Raw genomic sequence first — 26,926 nt, forward strand, 5'->3', positions numbered from 1 at the left:
CCCACAGTCACACAGCTGACAAGTGGCAGAGGCGAGCCTCACGAGGGATAACCTGATTTCCTTGTATCTACCCCAGCACTTAGAACAGTGCTCTGCACATAGTAAGCGCTTAACACCAACATTATTATTATTATGACAGCTCCTTTGTGCCTCAGTTGACTCATCTGCAAAAGGATCCAATACCTGTTAAATTGTCCAATGCCTGATCCAATCCCCTCCTACTTAGATTGTGAGCCCCATGTGGGACCTGAATACCTGGTTTCTACTCCAGTGCAGTGCCCAACGCATAGTAAGCACATAACAAATAGAACAATTATCTCAAAACCACAAGCTCTGATTAGTTGAGCTTACTGTTTGCAGAGCACTGTACTAAATGCTTGGGAGAGGACAGTATAACAGACTTGGTAGTCCCTTCTGCTACCCACAAGGCTTTGAAGCACTTAGTCACCTTGCCCCCTCCTTCTTCACTTTGCTACTCTCCTAGTACAACCCAGCCCACATACTTCGTTCCTTTAATGCTAACCTCCTCACTGTACCTTGATCTCGCCTATCTCGCTGCCAGCCTCCCGCCCACATCCTACCTCTTGCCTGGAAAGTCCTCCTTCCTCATATCAGACAGATAATTGCTCTCCCCCACTTCAAAGCCTTATTAAAGGGACATCTTCAAGAAGCCTTCCCTGCCTAAGCTCTCCCCTCCTATTCACCCACTCCCTTCTGCACCGCTCTTACTTGCTCCTTCATTCATCCTCCCTCCCATCCCCCAGCCCATATGTATCTGTTTATATCTGTTATTTATTTACTTATTTATATTAATGTCTGTCTCCCGCTCTAGACTGTGAGCTTGTTGAGGGGCAGGAATGTGTCTTCTGTTATATTGTATTCTCCCAAGCGCTTAGTACAGTGCTTTGTACACAGTACACTCAGTAAATACGATTGAATGAATGAGTGAACAAGGAACTGACAGTCTAGAGAGAGGCAGACATTGATATAAAGAAATGCTGAGGGGCTGAGGGTGGAGTACTTAATCTAAATACAAGGCAATGCAGAAAGGAGTGGGAGAAGAGGAAATGAAGGCTTAGAGCAGACCACTTGGTGGATATATGCTTTTAATAAGTCTTTGAATGTGGGAGAGTGATGGTCTATCAGATACAAAGCGGGAGGAAGTTCCAGGCCAGAGGCAGGATGTGGGCAAAGTCTTTTTCTAAGCATCTACCTCAGGTTCAGCTTTGGGAGAAATTACTAGTTCAGCTGCCCTGGCAGTTGCAGTTAATCACCGACAGTCGGTCAGTCATATTTTTTGAGCACTTACTCTAGAGCACTGTACTAAGTGCTTTGGAGCATATAATACAGTCATAAACAGACATATTCCTTGCCTACAATAAGCTTTCAGTCTAGAGGGAGAGAAAGACAATATAAATAACTTACAGATATGTGCATAAGTGCTGTGGGGCTGGGAGGTGGGGATGATTAAACACTACCTTTAGTTGCCTATATAGACTGGGCAAGCTGGAACTTTCACATCTCTCTCCTAAGCATTTCTTGTTTAAAATTTTTGAGACGATAAAATTTCATTGCAGTAACTGGAGTTGTCTGAGATGTTTCCGGTATGTGCCTCATAAATATAATGTTTTCTAATTTCAGGCTATTCGAGTTACTCACGAATCCAGTGCCCACGAAGGCCAAACAGAGGTATTTATTTCTTTAACCTTTTTTTTGTTGTTGTTGTCTCACTGAGTATAAAATGAGTTTCATAGAATTGGAAAAGCAGCTCAACTAGATTTTTCCCAAGGGTCCCCAGATGATTTGGAGATACGAAGCTTCAGAGCTACTACTTAATTACAGCCACTCTCTAAGCATTTCAAAAAATTATCATCTCCAGCTTGGGAACAGCCTAGTGTAGTGGAAAGAGCATGGGCCTGAGAGTCAGAGAATCTGCATTGTAATCTGGGCTCTGCCACTTACCTGCCGTGTGACCTTGGGGAAGTCACTTAACTTCTCCGTGTCCCAGTTTCCTCATCTTCAAAATGGGGATTCATTGCCTCTTCTCCCTCCTACTTTGAATGTGAAGCCCATGTGGGACTTGTTTATGTTGAATTTACCCCAGTGCTTAGAACATAGTAAGTGCTTAACAAATATTTTTATTATTATCTCTTGGAACCAGGCATAAGAACAATATGGACATCTTTCAGGTCTTGCTATTGGTGTGGTCAGAGAGTGGTCTCTGCTCAGACCATTCATAGCTGTTCACATTTTTATGACCGTCTCTGTCATTAAAGAGCATTAGCTGTTTGTGGGGATTACGTCCATTGCTCTGTTTTACTTTTCCAAGCCCCTAGTACAACACATTGCTTTGTCAGTGCTTAATAAATACCTTCACTACTTACCACCATTATACTCTTTCATCTGCTGTATATTAGAGATGATGAGGATGCTCTTCGGCTAAAGGGGAGAACTCTGGAAGTGAGTAATTTAGAGTGATGGTCCCTACTATGTGATAGGCACTGGCTAAGTGCTGAGATGACACAAAGTAAACAAATTGGGCCCATTCCCTGCCCGACACAGGAATCATAGGGTAATTGGGTGCTAGAGAGTTGAGGTTCATTCTCTAACCCACTTTAGGGGGAAAAAAGAAAGGTTTCATCCAGAAATGAATTTCAGCAGTCAAAGCTAAAAGCTGCAAGCGCTCTTCTTGTACCTTTCTCAAGTGGATCCACTTGAATAATGAAAGTTCCCCTTCTCAGGGTCGCACCTAGAGAGTTTCCAGTATTCTATCAGTCTCGACTATGGGAGGGAGAGTCAAGCTGAGAAATATCACTTCCATCCCTAGCTTTGGCAGTGGCTAGCGAGTGGAAGACAATCTACTACAAATCAAAACTCACCTGTGTTGGGCAGCAACGGCATGGGAGAGAGTCAAGGTTTACTGAACGGAAGGAGACAGTGGTAAACCTTCCATATCTTTACCAAGAAAACTCTAGGGACACACTACCCAGAACAAATGCAGATGGAGGTGGGTGTTCTGGGAGAGATGTGTCCATGGCGTCACTATGGGTCAGACACAACTTGAGAGAATAAAACAACAGTGAAAGTTCAATAGAGATCATGTAAAATTAGGTATTCCTTCACGTGTAATTCATTATGGGCAGGTAGCGTGCCTGCTTATTTTGTAGCACTCTCCCAAGAGCTAAGTACATGGCTCTGCACATAGTAAATGCTCAATAAATACGATTGATGGATTGATGTAGTTATGCAGTTCCTTCCCAAGGGGTGGCAACAAGATTTCAGAATCAGATTCCTGCGGGTTTCTTCATTCTTAAAATAGCAGAAGCCTAGATAGGGACAACGTGGGGAGAGGGAATTGAATTCCAGTCCTTCTTATCATAAGATTAGTGGTGCGAACTTGCACTGTAGAGTGAAGGAGGCTCAGCAGCCATCTTCTGAGACATATGCAGAAGGAAGTTGTAACTGATGCCAAAGAATTTCTCTATCTTCCGCAACCATCCCGCACCACTTGAATTCATAATAATTCATATGGAATAAGCAGAAGGCCAAAGGAAATTTATTCCAAAATATACCCTTTCAGCTTTAAATTATTTTTCCAAAACACTGAATCAGATCAGTTAAGAGTGCCGTATTCTGCAGCCATCAAAGAAAGGGGTCCAGGCTACCTCACTTATATGTGGAATTATAGATGTTTTTAGATTTAAAAAAAATCACCTAGTATTTATGTTTTTTTAAACCTCAAGTATATATTTTAAAGTATTTTTTTAAAAAAATGTTGTCAATTTAGCTTGTGTTTTTTTAATTCACACACAGCATATTCATGACAGTGGATTCTTTTGTAATATTGCTCTTTCCAGGAGTCCAGAAGATGCAAATAACTAATGAGTGTTCACCATAACAGGTACTTATTGGCACATGTGGCAGTATTCAAAGGGAACTTTATTTAATTAGGGGTATCACACTCCAGCAATCAAATCACAACTTAAAAATACTCACTTCTTGACTTTGAAGGCCCAATTTTTAAGCAAGAAGAAAGGTGGCAGTCACGAGAGAAGCAAAAACTAACCATTTTTGCCAAGTAATTCTTTTTTATGGCATTTAAGTGCTCACTATGTGCCAGGCACTGTACTAGCTACAATCTGATCAGGTTGGACACAGTCCATGTCCCACATAGGTTTATAATCTTAATCCCCATTTTACAGATGAGGTAATTGAGGCCCAAAGACATTAAGTGACTTGTCCAGCATCATAGCAGAGAAGCGGCGGAGCCGGGGTGGGAACCCTGGTCTAATTTTGGAGTCTTAATAACAAGGAGAAAAACAAAATCTCCCAGAGGAGGACAAAACCTGTCATTTAAAAATGACTGGTCTTTCCAGATCTCATATTCCATAATTCATGTTCTATCAGCCACTGTGCAGATAATAATTTCCCATAAGTGAGATAAATTGAGTTGATCGTGACAAAGTTAGGGATATGTTTATTTAAGTCAACTTTGGAAGTGAAAGTGTTAAGGAAATATAACAGTTAAAATATATTTGAATGATTTTGGATTTTTACAAAGAATCCAGAAGTGAAATTGAGCTAAATGGAATAAAGCCATATCCATATCCTACACATGTAATTCAATCTTAAAACTGCCTTTCAGAGGCAGCACCGGCATTTGTTCACTCAGTCATAGAGTATGGCTAAGGAAGGAGGTATATTCTTTGTGGTGGAAATTATCAATTAATCATAATAGTAGAGGTATTTGGAAAGTCCTTACTAAATGCCAAGGAGTGCCCTAAGCACTGGAGTAGATGCAAGATAATCAGATTGAACACAGGCCCTATCCCACAAAACTCACATTTTGAGAGGAAAGGTAAGCGGGTATTTTATCCCCATTTGACAGATGAGGAATCTGAGGAACAGAGAAGTTCAGTGACTTGCCCAAGAGCGTACAAGGAGCAGGTTGCAGAGCTGGGATTAGAATCTAGACTACCAGTCCTATGTACTGTTGTGGCCGGTAGAAACACTTGCCTCTGTTTGAGTGGTCTTATCTAAAGAAACTCAGACCATCAACAAAAGTATACTTTTCACAGACAAAATCCATTTCCACAATGAATTGAATGGATTAAAAAAAAAAACCAGCAGTGACCCATGTGCTTTATTTTACAACCGATAGCAATCACCTCAAAAACCTGTCAGAAAAAAAGCCACAAACCTATCACCGACAGACTCGGAACGAGAAGCAAAAGTCCATCGGCGGCCAATCATTATGTAAGAGCCCACAGGGTGGGGTTGGGTAGGGTTTGTCTCTGTCTTTCCAAGCATTTAATATAGTGCTGTGCACACAGTAAGCACTCAAATATGATTGAAGGAAACTAGTTCAGCTGAACGATCTTCAGTATTTCCACCATGCGTAACCGACAGCCAAGTGCAAAACACACCAGTAGAGGGAAGTCTTCATCAGTTTGACTCACACTGGTGTTCATAACCACAGACAATTGGATTAGGTTTCCTTAGAAAATTCCCTGGACCACCTAATCCCACTAGAAAAAAAAAATGAATGTTGCAGCACCTCAAGTAGCAAATGCTTTATCAATAAATGTAAACAGAAATGATTCCAAATCCACAAAAAGCAAAGGGGTCCTATTCGTTGTTTTTTGGCTGTCCAAGAAATCAAGAAATCACTCAGATATATTTAAGATTTGTGACTGATGACCTGTCTGGTAAGAAAATGTCAAATGTTATCACTGAGAAAAATCTTTCCTCAAATACAACCTGGAGATTTGCCCTAGAGGATAGGATGGTGATGATGGTGATGGTGACGCCGTCTACCTCCAAGTACCTATATATTCCAATGTGCGATAGAATGGAGATTAGCTATATCTGAAAGAACCCTAATCTTCCTTTATCTCGATGATTGACATAAAAAGCTGATCTAATTCCACAGCCTTGAAGTACTAAATTTACCAATGAATTTCCTCATCCATGGTCGGTTCACTCAATAGTATTTATTGAGCATTTTCTGTGTGCAAAGCACTATGCTAAACACTTGGGAAGGTGCAATACAGTTTTACTTTTTTCTCTATTGTCACAATAACTAGTCCATTTGAGGTCTTCTGGATAATGTACCATGCTTACCTTCTATTAGAATCCTAGTCTCTCAAATCAGCCAAATACGCTCTTTTCTCTAAAGAACTGTAGCTAGAGAGTTTTCTGCTATTGGAACCAAGAGTAATTATGCTGGCCATCCCACTCCAGTCAGATTTCAAATGGGAAATCTTCAAAGGGCCTTGAGAAAAGGACAGCTTAGACACCACAACACTGAGTAACCGAGTGAAGTCCCTAATAAAGCCTGACAAATCTTGGTGTGGTAGCAAATCCCAAGAGCCTCTCAGCTAATTGTATGCTCTACGACCTGCTTTACCAGACCACGGCATCGTCTGAAAGGTGTTTGAAACCCCAGGTAATAATAATAATAATGCTGGTATTTGTTAAGCGCTTACTAGGTGCCGAGCACTTTCTAAGCACTGGGGTAGACACAGGGGGATCAGGTTGTCCCACGTAGGGCTCACAGTCTTAATCCCCATTTTACAGATGAGGTAACTGAGGCACCGAGAAGTTAAGTGACTTGCCCAAAGTCACACAGCTAACAAGTGGCCGAGCCAGGATTTGAACCCATGATCTCTGACTCCAGAGCCCGTTGTTGGGAGTGGTGAGGGGAGGGAAACATAGGATTTCATAAGGACTCCAAGATGGACCTGCACTTCCTACAGAGGAGAGCCTGGCACAGCTGCTAGGTGAAAGCGTAGGGTCCTAAAACCGGTACTGGCCTCAATCCAGCTAGTTTTGAGTGGAGAGGTGAATATCTCACATTCTCTCGCTTTTAGCAGAGAAGGCTGGAATTCTTCAGGCCAAATGAGTCCAGGGTGAACTGGCCATTAATAATGTTGGTATTTGTTAAGCGCTTACTATGTGCAGAGCACTGTTCTAAGCACTGGAGGAGATACAGGGTCATCAGGTTGTCCCATGTGAGGCTCACAGTTAATCCCCATTTTACAGATGAGGTAACTGAGGCACAGAGAAGTTAAGTGACTTGCCCACAGTCACACAACTGACAAGCGGCAGAGCCGGGAGTCGAACCCATGACCTCTGACTCCGAAGCCCAGGCTCTTTCCACTGAGCCATGCTGCATTACTTCTGGAGAGTGCAGTCAACCAATCAGTCCTATTTACTGAGCCTACTATGTGCAGAGAACACTGTACTAAACACTTGGGAGAGCACAATACAACAGAATTAGTAGGCATGTTCCCTGCCCACAACGAGCCTTGCCCTGTTGATGTTTCTGCACAAGTGTGGTTGGACCCTATGCCGGCGGGATTAAAATTCTTAGCTGCTCAAGGGAGCAACTCTGTAGCCCGGTTCAGAAACGAAGCCCAGGCCATTTTTGGTTCAGTCTAATCTCACTTCTGGTCTGGCTCAGACCAGCATTGGCTACTGCAGTCTCCAGCTGGCAGGCCATGCTAGAGATGTCTTGAAGTATTCAGGACCTGAGATCAAGGCCAGTTGTAACACCCTCAAAGTCTCCAGTGACTCTATGAAATAAACCATCAGAGGTATTTAATTGAACACTTACTGTGTCCCCAGCACTATACTAAGCATTAGGGAGAGGACAGTGCAACAGAGTCGGTAGACAATGAGCTTACAGTCTGGGGAAAAACAAACATTAATATAAATAAGTTATGGAGATGTTCATAAGTGCTGTGGGGCTGAGGTCAGTGAACACCAAATGTCCAAAAGATACAGATCCAACTGAGTGAACAGTCAACTCTCAGTTTTTTACTTTATTAAAATGAGAAATTGAAGATGAAGGGATGGACATTCTCAACAGGCTGGGAGGTCCATTTTGGTGGTACAATCATTTGTACTTATTGAATGCTTATTCTGTTCAGAGTGCTTGGGAGAATACAGTATAACAGAGTTGGTAGACGCATTCCCTGCCCACAGTGAACTAACAGTCTGTGATACTTACGTACATATATATTCCCCCCCTAGACTGTGAGCTCGTTGTGGGCAGGGCATGTGTCTATTATTGTTATATGGTGCTCTCCCAGTGCTTAGTACAGTACTTTGCACACAGTGAGCACTCAAAAAATTCAACTGAATGAATAAATGAGTACCAACTCGGTTGTATTGTACTCTCCCAAGCGCTTAGTACAGGGCTCTGCATGCAGTGAATACCATTCATTGATTGACTACACATGTGTAGAGAGTCTTTAAGAATACAAGGAATGTTTCACAGATTTTTGCCAGTTTTTCAGTACTCCCAGTTTTTAAAAGATAAATCCAAAGGAAAATTTTTGTGAGTACCAGTTTTGCCCCAGTTCATTTATTCGTTCATTCAATCTTATTTATTGAGCACTTACTGTGTACAAAGCACTGTACTAAGTGCTTGGAATGTACAATTTGGCAACAGAGACAATCCCTGCCCAACAACGGGCTCACAGTCTAAAAGGGGAAGACAGCAAAACAAAACAAGTAGGCATCAATATCATCAAAATAGATAAGTGGAATCATAAATATATACACATCATTAATAAAATAGAGTAATAAGGGGAGGAGGGTCAGAGGGAAAGGGAGGGCTCAGTCTGGGAAAGCCTCCTGGAGGAGGTGAGCTCTCAGGGCTTTGAAGAAGGGAAGAGAGTTAGTTTGGCGGATGTGAGGAGGGAGGGCACTCCAGGCCAGTGGTAGGACATGGGCCAGTGGTCGACGGCGGGACAAGTGAGAATGAGATACAGTGAGGAGGTGAGGGGCAGAGAAGCAGAGTGTATGGGGTGGGCTGTAGAAGGAGAGAAGGGAGGTGAGGTAGGAGGGGGTCAGGTGTAGCTTTGAAACCAAGAGTGAGGAGTTTTTGCTTCATGCAAAGATTGATAGGCAACCACTGGAGGTTTTTGAGGAGAGGAGTGACATGGCCAGAACGTTCCTGAAGAAAGATAATTTAGGCAGTGGAGTGAAGTATAGCAGGGAGAGACAGGAGGATGTGAGATCGGAGGGGAGGCTGACGCAATAATCCAGTCGGGATATGATGAGAGATTGTACCAGCATGATAGCCGTTTGGATGGAGAGGAAAGGGCGGATCTTGGCGATGTTGTGAAGATGAGACCGGCAGGTTTGGGTGACAGATTGGATGTGCGGGGTGAAAAAGGAGAGTCAAGGATGACACCAAGGTTGTGGGTTCATGAGACAGGAAGGATGGTAGTGCCATCTGCAGTGATGGGAAAGTCAGGGAGAGGACAGGGTTTGGGAGGGAAGATGAGGAATTCCAACCATCTATCCTGACAATAAAAGCTGGAAGGGGAAAGCTCATTCTATCAGGAGAGACTGCATCTTGACTGGGCCAAAAAATTCACACTGAGAGTATGTTTTGGAAGTTTTGAGCTTCAAAACCTCCAGGCATCCATAGAAGACCTAGTTATGATCTGCTGTTTACACACCTCTGGATAATAAAGGTTGTACATAAATTTCCCCATTAATTGAGCTTGTTAATGTATTCTTTGCCAGTGACCAGTTTTAGACAGTAAGTAAACATTAGGTATTTGCCCCGAGTTGGAGTGATTTAAGTACTAGCTTGTCTCTGCATGATTTATTCTTTTCTGTGAAATCTGTTGTCATTGAGAACATTATTAATAACATTCTAGAATTGATGGATACGTTCTTGTCTCAGAATCCATTGATATTAATACTGCTCTGAATGTTTCTTTATGACAGTTGCTTCATCTTTAAGCATTTTCCATTCCTGGTTGGCCAAGTGCCTAGGACTAGTCATGTAGTTAGGTAAATAAATGCCTGTTGGCTTGAGGCAAGAGCCTCTATATGTAATTTCTAGCCATCAGGGTCATTTGCTTAAAATATTTATGGAGGAGGAGTCATTCATTCATTCTTTCAATCGTATTTATTGAGCGCTTACTATGTGCAGAGCACTGTATTAAACGCTTGGAATGTACAATTTGAGCCACTTCAGCTTACCCTAAAAGGATTTCAGGATCCTTTCCTAAGGATCTTCTGCATCCTTTTCTTCAAGTGCTATTAAGTGGCAGACACATTTTCACAAAAGCTGGCAATTGGAGTAGAGTATGCCATCTTTTTGGACAAGTGCCTTACTCTTTTAATTTTTTATCTTCCATAAGTTACTTTGATGTGAATTGAGAAAAATGTAACACTATTCATGTTTGTAAAATGTCATGTACTCTACATTTCTTGTAATGTCATTATTAGTTTGCTTTCAATCACTCTGCATCGACTGCTCTGCATTTGTGCTCAACACTCTGAAAGAAAATCAAGACAACTTAATGTGCCATTTTCAGAATAGAGTAAAATTACAGGACTGTTTTGGGGGTTTTTAAGGAGCAATTTTACTGATTGAACTTAGTAGTTATGAGTGTTCATACTAAGGGAGCATTAGTTCCCTAGAAATCCAAACTTAATTTTGGTTATCTTTTGTGAGAGGATGATTTAATTTCTTACTGCCTCAGTTTCAAATTGTGAATGGGAGTGATAACACTAAACAGTCAAGAGAAAAATAGAAATTATTTTCAAAGGCATTATTCTTATTTCAGTTATTTGGATTTACTTAGCTTTCCTCTAAAGAAGCCAAAGTGCTTTCACACGTTTTCACAAAGTATGTGATGAAATTTGTCTTTAGTTTTTCACCAAAATTAAATATACTATCTCTAATACCTTGGCAGAAAAACTGATATATGGACTTCAACTTGTAGTTATCCATTAATAATAATAATAATAATGTTGGTATTTGTTAAGTGCTTACTATGTGCCGAGCACTGTTCTAAGCGCTGGGGGAGATGCACGGTAATCAGGTTGTCTCATGTGAGGCTCACAGTTAATCCCCATTTTACAGATGAGGGAACTGAGGCACAGAGAAGTTAAGTGACTTGCCCACAGTCACACAGCTGACAAGTGGCAGAGCCGGGAGTCGAACTCATGACCTCTGACTCCGAAGCCCAGGCTCTTTTCCACTGAGCCACGCTGCTTCCCATTATCATTCCCATTATCATTCCCATTATCATGGAATATCGTGGGAAGCAAGTGTGGCGTAGACGAAAGAGCATGGGCCTGGGAGTGAAAGGACCTGGGTTCTAATTCCAGCGCTACCACTTGCCTGCTGTGTGACCTTCGACAAGTCATTTAATTTCTCTGCACCTCAGTTTCCTCAATCATAAAATGGAGATTCAATACCTCTTCTCCCTCCTACTTGAACTGTGAGCTCCATATGGGACAGGGACTATGTCCAAACTTGTATCTACCCCAGCACTTAGAACAATACTTGACACACAGTAAAGGCTTAACAGATTCCATAATTACTAATTATTGTTATCAACTTATTGCAGTTACCAGATATACCTTTTTCTTTTTTTATTGGTATTTTTAAAAAAGTAAATGCTATAATTCTGGCAAATGTATCTGTGTGTGTGTGTGTGTGTGTGTGTGTATGTGTGTGTGTGTGTGTGTTTATACACTGTTGCCCAGTGGAAGTTCCTAAACTCTCAGCATTTGCTGCTGCCTGAAAGGGTGAGGGAGTAGGGGAGGGGCTATAAGTAAAGTGTGCACGGGATAGTGGAATCTGGGCTGGGTTTCAGTTATAATGATGGTGTTTATGTAGGTGCCAAGCACTCCGCTTAGTGTTCGGGTAGATGCAGAATAATCCATCGGGACAGTTCCTGTCCTAACAGGAGTTCACATGTTTAGCAGGAAGGGAGAACAGGTATTTCTTGGCATTTTACAGACGAGGAAACCAAGACCCAGAGAGATTAAGTGGATTGGCCAATGGTCAAAGCAGGGTGGCCTAATGGAAAGAACATGGGCCTGGGAGTCAGAAGGACCTGGGTTTTAATCCCGGCTTCTCCACTTGTCTGCTGTGTGGCCTTGGGCAAACAACTTAACTTCTCTGTGCCTCAGTTACCTCATCTGTAAAATGGGGATTAAGCCTGTGAGCCCAACGTGGGACATGGACCGTGTCCAACCTGACTAGCTTGTATCTACCCCAGTGATTAGACTGTAAACCCGTCAGTGGGCAGGGACTGTCTCTATCTGTTGCCAATTTGTACATTCCAAGCGCTTAGTACAGTGCTCTGCACATAGTAAACCCTCAATAAATACTATTGAATGAATGCTTAGTACAGTGTCTGGCACATAGTTAGTGCTTAAATGCCATTAAAGGAAAAATAATCGCAGGTCTGAGTCTCCTGACATCCAGTCCCAAACTCTAGCTGTCAAGAGAAACTTCAGACAGGAATAAGACTATGTGCAAGTAGATGTTTAAGTCTTGTATTTGAATAATTTCTAAGTTAAATGGCTGTCATGAAATTGGTCAATTAGTCAATCAATTGTATTTATTGAGAGCTTTCTGTATTTGTGCTGATAGTGAAGCATCATCTCAAATATATGACCCAGAGTTGGGTTGTTGGAAGACACTCATAGACCGGCCCTGTAGGCAGTAATCAGGACAGGATTGCTTTCGTCCCTTATCTTGGAAGCATATACCACACAAGAAAGAGGAAAGGAGGGTGCGGGAAGGATGATAAAACTGGAGTGCAGGTGAAGAAAAGAGGAGAGAGGAAATACCAGAAAGGAATGGTGGGTGTGGGGAGGGAATAGCGGAGGGTGAAAAAAAGGGACTGTACCTAGAGAGGTTAAATCAATCAATCAGTCGTTCTTACTGAGCGCTTAGTCTGTTCAGAGCATAGAGCCCATCCATCTCTGCAACAACCAGAAGCTCCTTACCATAGGCTTTAAAGCACTTGGGAGAGTACGGTATAACAGAGTTGGTAGACACGTTCCCTCCCTGCAGTGAAACAACAGTCTAGAAGTTCACTTGGAACTGTGTTCCTGTCTTGGGAGAGTACGGTATAACAGAGTTGGTAGACACGTTCCCTCCCTGCAGTGAAACAGTCTAGAAGTTCACTTGAAACTGTGTTCCTATCTACTGTTTAAGGTTGTTTGCCCAGGCCAAGAGAAATGAAAATGATGAAAATAATTAAGAAACTCCCACCTTCATATAGATATGCCAGTTTGATGTCAATCATTATCATTTTAATTTGAAATATTTTCAAGATGTTTTGTGCTCATCGAAAGAGTTCCCTAAATGCTAGATAAGTAATTATCATTAATAATGTATGAGAAGGTAAGCGCATAAGACTTTTCACTAACACATTACTTAAGTACGCATCAAACTCTAATTCATTTCTACCTAAACCTTAAAACAATTTCCAACTGCAGATAATTTGAAAAGAATGCATCCCCCTCCTCCCCGCTTCCCGAGGAAGCAAGAGAATGTTTAAAAAGAAAAGCAGTTACATATAATTAAGCATGTTTTCATTGTTAATTGCCATGGGCAAAACAGAAGGAAACAATAAATGAAACTCTGATGAAAAGTGGCTTATGTAATTTAACTGAGATGTTGCTATTATAGCCAAATTTGGCAAGTACTGAAACTTCACATGCATAGTTCACTTCCAAGACTAAATTTTCTTTCCTTCTAATGTTAGCCCAGCTTTTACTTCCACTGCTAACCAGAAATGTGTATTGCATATTTCAGTAAGTCAACTGTATTTATTGAGTGCTTTCTGTGTGGAGAGCGGTGTACTAAGCGCTTGGGAGAGTACAATATAACCATAAACAATCACATTCCCTGCCCACAATGAGGTTATAGTCTAGAGGACTGTATTTCTGTAAAATTATATTTGATGTTTGGGTAAGGCCTCCTTCCCCTCCGCAATGATAGTACATCTTCAACCCAGTCGATCAATCAGACCTTTTCTGTGATGTCACAAGTTTCTTGTCTAGGAAGAAACCGCTTTATCCTTCCTTCGTCCTGTCCGTTCTTCACTCTAGAAATGAACTGTTGCTTTAAAGTTGCTACCTAGTGTAAAAGTAGCCCTGCTCTTGGTCCAGGGGAAAGGCCACTGGTCTGGGAGTCAGGAAATCTGAGTTCCTGTTCTGGTTCTGCAAATATGGAAATGTCCGCTAGGACTGTGATATCATCGTTGAAGATTTGTGCCTAAAGAACAACGTAGGGCATCCCACAAAGTGGGCAGGCCCAGCAGAAATCTTGAAAAATAGCTAACGTGCAGTGAAGACCTCAGAGACTAATAATAATTATGGTATTTGTTAACCACTTACTAGGTGCCAAACTAAGGGCGGGGATAGATAGAAGAAAATCAGGGCAGATCCAGGCCCTGTCCCACTTGGGACTCCCAGTGTATGTAGAAGGGAGAACAAGTAATTGAATCCCCCATTTGATGGAGGCCCAGAGAAGTTATTGGCTAGCCTGAGGTAACACAGCAGGCAGTCCTCTGACTCTGAGGCCCTTGTTCTTTCTGCTAAGCCCCACCGCTTTTCATGGGATCACTACTAAAGTGATAGGTGGTAGTGCTACAGCAGAGCGTCTATGATAGGCTGCCGTCACTTTAGCCATCAATAGATGCTACGTGTCAAAAAGCTTTTGCTGCTCTTTGCAATGGACAGGTATCCCTGCTAGCCTCCTCGCTCATTGCATTCCATGCCCCAATTATTCGTATTTATTGAGCGCTTACTGTGTGCAGAGCACTGTTCTAAGCCCTTGAAGTGCCCCAGGGGGAGCACTAGACACTAGTAGGAAGAGGATTTATTAATCAATCAATGGTAATTAGTAAGTACTTTATTTCATGCGGTCCAGTCTTCCCTCTAATACCCGGTTCATTTTTCTACGAAAACATTCAGTCCAGGTTTCCCCACTCCTCAGTAACATCCAGTGCCTCCTTGCCCCCTCCTACCTTACCTCTCTGATTTCCTCCTACAACCCAGTCCGCACTTTTCCACCCTCTAATGCCAACCCACTCACTCTACCTTGGTCTCGTCTGTCTCACCACCAACCCTTGGCCCTTGTGGCCTAATGGAAAGAACACGGGCCTGGGAGTAAGAGGGAACTGGTTCCAGTCTTGGCTCTGCCAGTTGTCTGATATGTGACCTTGGGCAAGTCATTTCTCTTCTCTGGGGGGATTCAGTTACCTCGTCTGTAAAATGGGGATTGAGACTGTGAGCCCCAGGTGGGTCAGGGACTGTGTCTAACCTGATTACCCCCAAGTGCTTAGAATAGTGCATGACAATCTCTCTCTCCACCTTCAAAGCTTTATTAAGAGCATCTCTTGCAAGAGGCCGCACTTCTCTTCCTTCCCCGACAAAGCCCTTACTTCCTCTTCTTCTGCAACACCATTGCTCTTCAATTAGCCCCCTTTATTCACCCTTCCCTCATTCCCACAGCACTTATGTACATATATGTAGTTTATATTACTAGCCGTCTCCTCCTCTAGACTGTATGCTCATTACCGGCAGGGAATGAGTCTACCAGTTCTGCTGTACTTCTCTCCCAAGCACTTAGTACAGTGCTCTGAACACATCACTCAATAAATATAATCAATTGATTGACTGCAGAGCACTGTACTGCCAAGCGCTGGGAGAAAATATTTAAGGTGAGAATAAAACATGGTCCCTGGCCCTTATGAGGGTCACAGTCTAAAAGTTTAAGTAGGGAGAAGGGATTGGAGACTGACACATCACGAGTGATAAAACAATAAAAAACAGCACAAACAAATAGACAAAATAGACTCAAAGTCTCGGAGAAGCCGGAGGAGTCTGAGAGCACGCGGAAGGAAGATCAGAGTAGGGACCCTCACTACCGTGGTAATGAATTCCTTTGCTTAAATCCCCTGGCCCAAAGTTTCAGAACTGAGGCTCACCCTCGTCTTCTAGGATTATCTCATTCATTCATTCATTCATTCATTCATTCATTCATTCATTCATTCGTATTTACTGAACACAGACTCTGTGCAGAATACTATACTGAGCACTTGGAAAGTACAGTAAGAGAAGCAGTGTGACTCAGTGGAAAGAGTCCGGCCTTGGGAGTCAGAGATCTTGGGTTCTAATCCCGCTCCATCGCTTGTCAGCTGTGTGACTTTGGGCAAGTCACTTAACTTTTCTGAGCCTCAGTTACCTCATCTGTAAAATGGGGATTAAGACTCTGATCCCCATGTGGGACAACCTGATCACCTTGTATCCCCCCAGTGCTTAGAACAGTGCTGTGCACATAGTAAGTGCTTAGCAAATACCAAATACAGTCCTTCAATTCTGTAAGCTTGTTCTGGGCAGAGAACACTTTAATCCATTCATTCATTCCATCACATTTATTGAGTGCTCACTGTGTGCAGAGCACTGTACTAAGCACTTGGAAAATGCAGTTCAGCCAGAGAGACAATCCCTGTCTACACTGGGTTTACAGTTTAGAAGAGGGGAGACTATCGGTTCAGCAACAGATAGTGACAATCCCTACCCAACATTGGGTTCACAGACTAGAAGGGGGTGAGAGACAACAAAACAAAACAAGTAGACAGGCATCAACTAAGTTAATCTCGTCAACTGATCTTTTCTATAGTTGCCTAGAAACTGTAAACCGTAGTACTTATATTTCAATCAATCACTTATATTTATTGAGTGCTTACTGTGTACAGAACACTGTACTAAATGCTTGGGAAAGTAAACAACAATATAACAGACATATTCCCTGCCCACACTGAGCTTACAGTCAAGAGAGGGAGACATTAATATAAATTGCATACTGCTATTCCAAAAGGAAATGGGTCCCTCTGTTTTCTCGTTCCACCCCTTTCTTTTGCTGTTGAGGGTAGAAGTAGAAATACAAGAATAGAAATTTGAGAGACTGGAATGTATTTGTCTTAAAAATAAATGAGAATTTTTATTTGGTTCATAGATTGATCAGTCATCGATGGGAAAAATTAGTCTGCAGGAACTGGTTTGACAGGCCTGGATAAATCGTAAGCTTGTCTGGAATGTAACCTGTTTAGACACTGCCCAGTTGGGTTTTGACGGCTAGGAAAAAAAAAATGGTGGTTTTCAAATATCTTTGCGTGAGGGCTAAGGGAGAAATAATTTTAATTTATTATCTGAAAATTAACCTTAAAAAAATTGACTCTTTTCTTAATGTAGAGCAATATTTTTGACAAATCATTACTTCTCTGATGACATATTTGCCACAACTCCTATTTTACTGCTTCCTTTGTAAATGATAGGTGTGATTTAGATTTATTCTACCATCTTTAGCAGAAATCAACTCCAGTATTAGATGAAATTCCTAAAAAAGTTCTGTATAGGATAAAGAAAATAATTGCTACTGAAAGATTGCATGTTCCTTCTCAACGAATTTGGAAGTCAGAAGTATCCAAAATTAATTCTTTTAAAGCGCTTATGTAGTTCTTATATTACTCTTGCCCTCAGGGATACACCAAAGAAGTAGATGAAAGTGTTGTCTTCATTTGACAGTGGGAGGTCTTTAGAGGTGCAAATCCTAATATTAATGTGTAAGTTTACCAAATAGGAAAAAAAATAAAGGGAAATGGCGTGATTTACAATAATAATAGAGAGCTGGAGTGGATACAAGCAAATTGTGTTGGACACAGGGATGTTCTACATGAAGCACACAGTCTTTAGCCCTATTTTACAGATGAGAGAACCGAGGCACAAAGCAGTGAAATGACTCACCCAAGGTCACACAGCAGACAACTGGTGGAGCTGGGATGAGAACCCAGGTCCTCAGGCCCGTCTCTAGTCACTATGCCATGCTGCTCTTCTAAAGAAGAGCTAATATAATTACTACAAAATGAAATTCAAAGTCCAAGCAGCCAGTCAAAGAGATAAAACTAACTTTGGTGATGATGGAAACTCCTGTCAGTTTTGATCCTTGACCCTGCCATTTCCTTGCTGAGGACCTGTAGAGAGGAAAGCAGCTTTATCGCTTTTTCATGACTTTGCAATATTATGGCCTGTGGCACACTTTCATTCCTTAATGTAAACTCTTAAATATCAGTTCATGAGTATCTCCTCTCTCTGAGCTGCCTAAATACACCAATGTCCTGGACTATGTAATGGATACATTTTGTTGAGTTTTGTTTGTATTTTTTAGGCCAAACACATTTATAAACAAAGGGCAGTTTTCTTAGCATTGCCTGGGAGGAAGTTCATTTCATTCTGAAGGTCTCTAATTACTTTTTATATCCTGCTAGTTAAAGGTTCTTTCATGTACAGAAAATTACAATGCTTGACTACTTTTTACAAAAATTAACAGGATGTCTGTTTAAGAGAAAATGCTTTTGGGGTAAACACAATGAATGTACTTTATTTTAAGAAGATAATTAGCTAAATGTTCCTGTGATTGCAGACATAAGAGAACCTGATTTCTTCGGAGTCAAATAGAGTGCTTGAAATTGATTTTATATCTATGAATTAATTTTAAAATTTTCATTTTTCCTTGAAAATTCAAATCACCTACCAAAAGAATGACTATTCATATAATCATTTCTCCTACAACATGATATTTGCATTCCTGCAAAACTCCCATGTTTTCCAAAAAGATGTGTTGTCTTAATACTTATTTCAGTGGGAAGTAAGACTTTAGGTGGAAGGTGGCTCAAACAGTTCTTATTCACCATAATGAACTAGAGAAAGTTGGGGAAGAAGAAAAAGCCCTGACTTCATGTTTTATAGGGCTAAAACTTCAAGTGAACTCTTGTGCTTTTCATTTATTGCTCTGAACACTTAACAGAGACAGTGATCATTAGCACCTCTTGAGGAACCAGTTTGCCTTGCTTAAAATCAGTCTCTAATAAACACTGCAATATAAATAATTGAGCTTGGTTCTCTTTGTGATGCTAATGGAGACTGATAACTTAGTTTGCACAAGATTCTGAATCTGTTAAGAACAGCACTCCTGCCAGAGAACTGTCTCCTTATAACCAATTCTCAGGTTGCTTATGGTAAATCTGTCCCTCTGTCTAAGTTGTGTAATAAAACCATGCATTATTAGCAGAAATGATTTCTCTGGTACAGCATACACTTATTTTATAATGAAACCTGTATGTTCTAGGTTAGTAGAGAAATTGAACCAACATTTAAAGAATTGAAAATATCATGGGTATTTTTTTTGTTATAGAATGCATAAAGAATTTTGCGCTGGACAAAACATTTGCCCTACTCTCTTACTGTTTGAGACGATCAAATATATTTGCAGGAAACCTTGCCATACAGTATCTTATTAACCCATCATTTTACAGCCCCGAGAAAAATTGTTCAATCTCAAAGCTTGCCCTGTTTTTATAACCTCCTCTCTAGTCATCTTATACTGTTGTCATTGTCCTGGCATTAGTATGGTGGTACTAGCCACAGCATTGGTCATGTAGTGGTTTGCGTAGCTGCCTTACCAAAGTCGACTCGGGTTCGATTTCCAACCAACACATTTAGATCATCTTGATTATTTCCCATTGGATGGTTTAAGGAACCATCTTACCCTCGATACTTGTTTCCTAATTAAGACCCTTTCTTTCTTCACCCCTTTAGACTAATAAACTCATTGTGGGGAGGAAATGTGTTTACCAACTCAGTTATATTGTGCTATCTCAAGTGCTTAGTACAGTGCCCTGCACACACAATAAGCACTCAGTAAATACTACTGAATGATTGACTTTTGACAAAATAAATAGCCATCTGTTATACTGACTCCAAATTTTAAAAGCAGCTTTACTGACAATAGCAACAGTGTTTGGCATACTGTCCTGGCTCTTAAACTGGTCATTAGATTTTGGTTATAGCATGAAAGGTGGCTGTACCAAAACATTGGAAAGCCTAAAAACTCTTTCTCCTAAATGTATTTGTAATGATTTTTAAATACTTCTTATTCATCTTTTTTACTTTATTAGGTTATCAGATTATTTTTTATCCTTGTGGTTCAGTCTCTAGATCCCTCTCCTGTTCCCTCTCCCTTTTGCACCATCTGTACATGTTGATCTTTAACCTTTGGGCATTTGATAATCTCCCTCCCCTTCAGTCCCACAGCACTTATGTATATATCTGTAAATTATGTATTATTTATAAATTATTTATTTCTATGAATGTCTGTCTCCCCCTCAAGACTGTAGTTTACCAACTCTGTTGTACTCTCCAAAGCGCTTAATAGAATGCTCAGCACAGAGGAAGTGCTCAATAAATACCACTGATGATGATGATCCTTTGTCTGCTGGGACACCTTGGGCAAGTCCCTTCACTGTGCCTCAGTTACCTCTTCTGTCAAATGGGGATAAAGAGTGTGAACCCCATTGGGACAGGGACTGTGTCCAACGCGATTAGCTTGCCTCTACCCCATTGCTTTGAACAGTGCTTAGAGCACAGTAAGTGCTTAACAAATACTGTCCCTTTTTAGATTCTGAGCCTGCATTGGGCCAGGGGCCATGTCTGAAATACAATATTCTCCTTGTACTTTACCCCAGTGCCAAGTTCGGTGCTCTGCACATGTAAATGCTCAATAAATGCAATAAATAATCATATAAAATCAAATCCACTTCATTCAGATATGGAAAATGGGGAGAAGAGTACGAAAGCAAATTGTAAACTGAAACTATGATCTCAGTTCCATTTTTTTTAAATGCGAGGGATTGATAACTCCTAGTGTCTATATGAGGCTGATCCCTAAATTCAGGGACTCATACCTAAATGGTAGTTTAAACTTCATAGTGTAAACTTTTAAAGTAAGTAGTAGTGGGATTCATTGCCAGTTATTTAAGTTAATGTATGTATGGTCTTTCCTTTAATTTCAAGAAAAGAGACTAGAAATTTCAAAAGTTCTTAACATTACACCTTGTATCAAAGCTGTTTTCATCAGCTGGAATTCTGTTCCCTGAGGTTGTTCTTGCATGTAGTTTTGCATACCATGTAAACTTTGCTAGTGGAGTCAGTCTAAAAATTGTAATTTGTGGCTACTGACCTTCAAATTACATTTGATACATGGTATTATCTAAATAGACTCCAACTGTAAATAAGTATCATTGTAGAAATTGCACAGGTTCAAATGACCTGCATTTAGTAACTATTTAGCCAATGGAACCAGAAAGATTGTGATGAGAATTAGATGAAAGAAACTCTTGGATCCCAAACCTGGTTCTGCAGAGCCTCTTTCAGCAAGTCCTTTAACTGGGATATTTTAGAAAAAAATGACCTATCACAATATAGTGTGTGTTGGCTAAGGTTTATTGTGCTCTTAAAAAGAGAAGTGTAATATAAAAAGATAAGAGAAATATAAACATCATCAAAGCACTCTAGATTCATTTTGCAAAAGGGGAACTTTAAGTCACTTGCTTTTTAAAGGACTAATGGATCAAAAGATATTAAGTACCTACTTTATGCAAAACACTGCACTAAGTCCTTGGGAGAGTATAAAAGAGTTAGTTGACATGACTTCTGCCCTCTACTAGCCGGGGAGACAGACACTAAACTAATTTAGACATAGGAAGGGGGGGACATGAATATTTAGATAAGTTCTTAAGTAATAAAGTATGTATAAGAGTCCTGTAGCTGGTTGTGAGTCCATAAGAACATGGTTGACCCAAAATCTGGGGATGATAGGTGGATAAAATCGGGGAAGTGAAGATTGGATACCTCTACTAATCGCCTCTGTATTCTTTCCATCTCTGTAAGTAGGGAAGGAGAGTTGGTTTGCTAATATACTACTCTCAGTCAGTTTGGCAGCATTGCAATATGCAAACTCTTTGGGGAAAGGACCTTATTTTCCCATTCTGTTCTACTCTCCCAAGTGCTTGGTGTCATATCTACGCAAAGCAGCAGCTCCATAAATACTACTGAAATTCTCTTGACTGTTGGAAGGCAAGGATCCACCAGTCTCGTGCTTGCGTCGGCAGCATGTGTACTAAAATTGGAAAAAATTGGAGAAAATAGTCACCAGTATCCAGAATGGAGCACCCAAATAGTCATCCAATCAGTGAATTGCTTTTATTGAACACTTATTTGGACTCTGCTGGGAAGACAGACACTAAAATAATTTTGAAGTAGGATGAGGGAAAGTGGATATTTAGGTAAATGGTCACAATGATCTGAAACGTACATACTACAAGGTATTTTCAGACGTCTGATATCTACATCATTATGTTTTTGACATCTTTGTACTCACTAAATTGTTTTATTTAAAATGATTTTGAATTCATCTGGTCCTAATGAAGAAAAAATAAAGCTTCTGTGGTAATCTTTCAGAATACTAAACCACAGTCCCTCTTCCCTGTCAACAGTACCTCATGTCCCTCAGAAGTAATCTCCCTTACAGTTGTTTTTTCAAAATATTTGAAAAATCAATCGGAGGTATTTATTTTTATGGTATTTGTTAAGTAAGCACTTAGTTTGTGTCAAACACTGTTCTAAGCATAGAGGTAGATATTTGTTAATTAGATTGATCACGGTCCCTGAGCCACATGAGGCTCATAGTCTACATAGAAAGGAGAATAGGAGAACTGAGGCACAGAGAAGTTAAGCGACTTGCCCAAGGTCGCACAGCGTGTGTTTGGCAGAGCTGGGATTAGAACCCAGGTCATCTGAGTCCCAAACCAGTACTGTTTTCAGTACGCCATGCTGCTTCTCATTGAGTGCTTATTGTGTGCAGAGCACTGTACTAAGCACTTGGGAGAGTACAGTACGACAGAGATGGTGGCCACATTCCCTATCCACAAAGTGCTTATGGTCTCAGCTTACAGTCTTGGGTCAGTAAGTTGTTCCTGACTTGGGGATGTCAAAAAAAACAATAAAAAACCCCACCAAACCAAGGTCAGTTGTCTTAAAGAAAAACTCAAAACTCGTGCTGCTGTAGTACTCACTGTGTCTGAAACCCTATCTACTAGCCCCAACTCCTCCCTTCCTCCATGCATGTGAGTTGCTGTTTTTGGACATTTAGGAGAGAGAGCAGAGTAAAATGAGATCCATTCTTGAATGTTGGAGAATCACTGCATTAGACCACTGACATCAACAGAAAAAGTGAGTCCTGAAAGATTAAAAGAGGAGGACGCAAGGAAAGGTGAGGCAGTGGGTGACTGGAAAGAGGAAGAAACGGTGAAAAAAGAAGCTCCTTGAAGCCGGGATAGTGCTTGCTAACTCTGTCGAGCTCTCCCAAGCGCTTAGTAGGGGGTTCTGAGCACAGTTTATTGTTGAATGGTATAAAGAAAAGGCAGAAGAGTCCCATGGTGTTCCATGGTCCATAGACCTAACATTATTTCCTAGATAATATTGAGGGAGTCGCTTAAAACCACATGGGTAGTGTCGCCACTCACCAAGCCCTGGCACCTGGTAAATTCCACCTCTATGATTAGGAAGGGGAAAATAAAATCTAAGCATCGTATTTGTAAAATGTTACCTACTGAAAGAAAGCATCCAAGGCTTGGGAAAGCAAAGAGTGCGAGCCGGTTGCTAGTTTAAATAGGTAGAATAGGATGAGTTGTCAGAAAACCTGGAAGCTGGAGTTTTTCCTCGATGCAGGCTCTCCACTAGTGGAAGTTTGAAACGTGGAGATGTGTACCAAACAAGGCTTAAAGAAGATGCTCTTGAAGCCTGTAGAACAGATTGTCAGCAAAGAGACCATCCATAAGGCTGATTCAATAGTCTTGCTCTGAGGCGTGTAGAGGTTGTAGTGGAGAGGAAGGGATGAATCCAGGAAATGTATATTTACATGCTGAAACTAATAGCATCACACTTATTATTATTTGTGTTAAAAGTATTCTCCCTTCAATTTCAGCTAACTTTCAGATTTAGCTGAAACCTGATAACTGAAATTATGTTAGGAAATAGCAATGAAGTCCATTAGCATGGTGCCAGGTCTTGTCATAAATTCTGCTTCCTCCTTTTACTAGTAATACCAAATATACATTTGAAATAAATATTTAATGGTAACTACTCGTCATTTTTTCGAATGTACTTTACTGTTGTATTTAGCTGTGATTTGAAGTCACAGTGAAGCACATCCTTTTCTGTAATAATTCAATGAGGTTATACTATAGGGAAATAGGACTGCTGATTATATCCAAGAGGACAGTAGCATTAAAAGTTTTCTTTGTGATACACTCATTTTATATCCATTTTGGACCAGATCCTCATAAGTCAACTATACCAATTCCCAGGCACTGAAGCAAATAAGTGCATTAGAAGGCAATCAGTCAATCAGTGGTATTTATGAGAGGCAGCGTGGCTCATTGGAAAGAGCCCGGGCTTTGGAGTCAGGGCTCATGAGTTCGAATCCCAGCTCTGCCACTTGTCAGCTGTGTGACTGTGGGCAAGTCACTTAACTTCTCTGTGCCTCAGTTCCCTCATCTGTAAAATGGGGATTAAGACTGTGAGCCCCACGTGGGACAACCTGATTCCCCTGTGTCTACCCCAGCACTTAGAACAGTGCTCGGCACATAGTAAGCACTTAACAAATACCAACATTATTATTATTATTATTGAGCACTTACCATATTCAGGGTACTGTACTAAGCACTTGGGAGAGTACAATATAGTAGAATTAGCAGACAGGTTCTCTGCCCATAATGAGTTTACAGCCTAGGTGGGGGAAACAAATATCACTATGAATTAAAATATATAATTTAAAGATATGTACATACGTGCTGTGGAGTTGGGGGTAGGGTGAATATCAAATGTTCAAAAGTCACAAATCCTTATCTGCAAGCTCACTGTGGGCAGGGATCCTGTCCATTTAATCTAGTCTATTGTTTTTCTCAATCATTTAGTGCAGTGTTCTACAAATAGTAAGCATTCAAGAAATACCATTGATTGATTGATTTCAGGCCTGCGAATATCAAGCTCCACAGGTTCTAATATAACATGATAGAGTGACAGCTGTTTGACACCTTGTTTGGCTAGCTGTTTCACTTTCAGAGATGTGAATGTGGTCAAATAAAAACCAAACTGTACATTCCAAGTGCTTTTTACAGTGCTCTGCACATAGTAAGTGCTCAATAAATACTGTTGAATGAATGAATGAAAAATCTGACCAACTTATCTGGGTAACTTATCTACTCAGACAGTGAACCCCATGTGGGACAGCAACTGTGTCCGACCTCATTTTCTTGGATCAGCCCCAGCGCTTAGTGACAGTGCTTGGCACGTAGTAAGCGCTTAACAAATACCAAAATGATTATTATTAGGTACTCAATTCAATTGTTCCCCAGTTTAATAATGATCAAGGCAGTTCTCTGTTTCCTAGAATGGAATATTTCCTTTTTTCTCTTCACTAATCCTATTTGCTTACTGCACTCTGGGCTCCCGAGGGACTGTGACTGGCAGGAAGAGAAAGTTCTGTTGGTGATGCATAAAACCCTAGCCCTCTAGTCAGTTTCTCGATGCAGGCTCTAGCTCCTGAGGTCTTAGGGCTGAGAAGGTCAGCTGTCATTCCTGACTGGAGACTCCATCAATTTCTTATCGCCACTTTCCCTCCTTCCCTCTCTTGCCCATGTCCCGACGTGTTCTGAGCGTTCTGTGTAGAACTGGTAAAGAAGCAGCGTGGCCTAGTGGATAAAGTATGGGCCTGGGAGTCAGAAGGACCTGGCTTCTAATCCCAGCTCTGCCACATGTCTGCTGTGTGACCATGGACAAGTCATTTCACTTTTCTGTGCCTCAGTTACCTCATCTGTAAGATGACTGTGAGGTCCATGTGGGACAGGGACTGTGTCCAACCCCATTTGCTCGTATCCACCCCAGCACTTTGAAGAGTGCCTGGCACCTAGTAAGTGCTTAACAAATGCCGTTATTACTGTCATTATTGTTCTTGTTATTATTATTAATTTTATGCAGTCACTGCAGCACTGAATTTCAGGTGCAACCTTGCATTCCCTTGAAAGAGATGTTTCGATGAGCAGGAGAAATTCTTAATCTGTGTACTCACAGAATGTGTCGAAGAAAAAGGGAGCACCATAAACAATCCCACCACATCTCCGTGGGTGCATAACACAATTGTTGTTATCATGATTATTATCATGGTATTTGTTGAGCGCTTACCACGTTCCAGGCACTGTACTAAGACGTTAGACTTCAAGCCAACCCGCAAACCCAACCCTTTCCCCCAACGAATTCGATTAGAAACTTGAAGCCATATGGAGTGATGGTGTGACTATTTCCTTTTCGGGATAAAATTGTTTCCCATGACCATGCTCTAAGTAAAATGTTCTCTTTTTTAATATTTATGTAGTCGTCCTCGCCATCCTCATCACAGCCTCATTCTAGCCACTGCAGAACGAAGGCCTCACCATTGTGTCACCATGCATCCCTGCCTTGGGTCAAACGTAACCATGTAGGTCCTGCCAAAGCTACCAGTCCATCTCTCCGTCTTCGTCGCTGGCGGCCCTTCTTACGCCTACCATCTGTGGGGCTCCATTCTGTTGTAAGTGTAGACAATCTTCCAACTCTTCTTCCTCCGGTGACTAGGACAGTCCATTGCCGCCTAAGCTTCTACAATCTTCAGGCCGCTTCTCTCTTAGCCACGTGTTTCGTTTTTCCCATTCGACAGACAGCAAGCATGTTTCTCGCCATGCTCTGCTGTCTAGCTTGACTTTTAAACCATCTCTCGGTGAGCATCCATCTTTCCACTCCATAGATTTGCTGATACACAAGTGCCCGCCTTGTGCCAATGGACCTTGATGATATTATTCAAGTTCATGTAAACTCTCACGCCAGCCTGTTCTCTTTTCCACCTCATCTCTCTTGGTTTCTTTCAGTTGGTCCTGGTCAAAAAGTGCTTCGCAGCTTCTAAATTCTTTGCATCATATTTTTTTCCACGTTCCCGAATATGACTTTAGTCCTCTGCCATATCCCTTTTGGGTTTGTTTTTTTTTTCCACTCTGCCCTCAGTCTGAAATCTTCAGGGTCATAAGGTGCTTCATCTAATTTATCTAATTTAATGTCAGCCTGAAGTTGCTCAGGTACTTGGTTTAATCTCAACCTGTCCTTCTTTGCTTTCTAATCCTTTTCTGATCTCCAGTAGGAAGTGAAGATTTTCTAC

The 26,926-nt window shown here is 41.1% G+C and overlaps 1 protein-coding gene across 4 annotated transcripts in view; it reads left to right on the forward strand.

Annotated features, from left to right (window-relative positions):
- UCHL3 (ubiquitin C-terminal hydrolase L3) overlaps nucleotides 1-26,926 on the forward strand; it is a 99,999-nt gene that overhangs the window by 56,378 nt on the left and 16,695 nt on the right. For 3 of the 4 annotated variants that reach the window (XM_029082606.1, XM_029082621.2, XM_029082614.2), the window contains 2 exons: nucleotides 1,642-1,689; nucleotides 26,117-26,308. In XM_029082606.1, the coding sequence (XP_028938439.1) occupies nucleotides 1,642-1,689; nucleotides 26,117-26,308 (240 nt within the window). The remainder of the gene's footprint in view (nucleotides 1-1,641; nucleotides 1,690-26,116; nucleotides 26,309-26,926) is intronic. The other variant, XM_029082623.2, reaches the window with a different exon arrangement.

This window comes from Ornithorhynchus anatinus, chromosome 2 (genome assembly GCF_004115215.2).
Source record: "Ornithorhynchus anatinus isolate Pmale09 chromosome 2, mOrnAna1.pri.v4, whole genome shotgun sequence".
NCBI classification, from domain to species: domain Eukaryota; kingdom Metazoa; phylum Chordata; class Mammalia; order Monotremata; family Ornithorhynchidae; genus Ornithorhynchus; species Ornithorhynchus anatinus.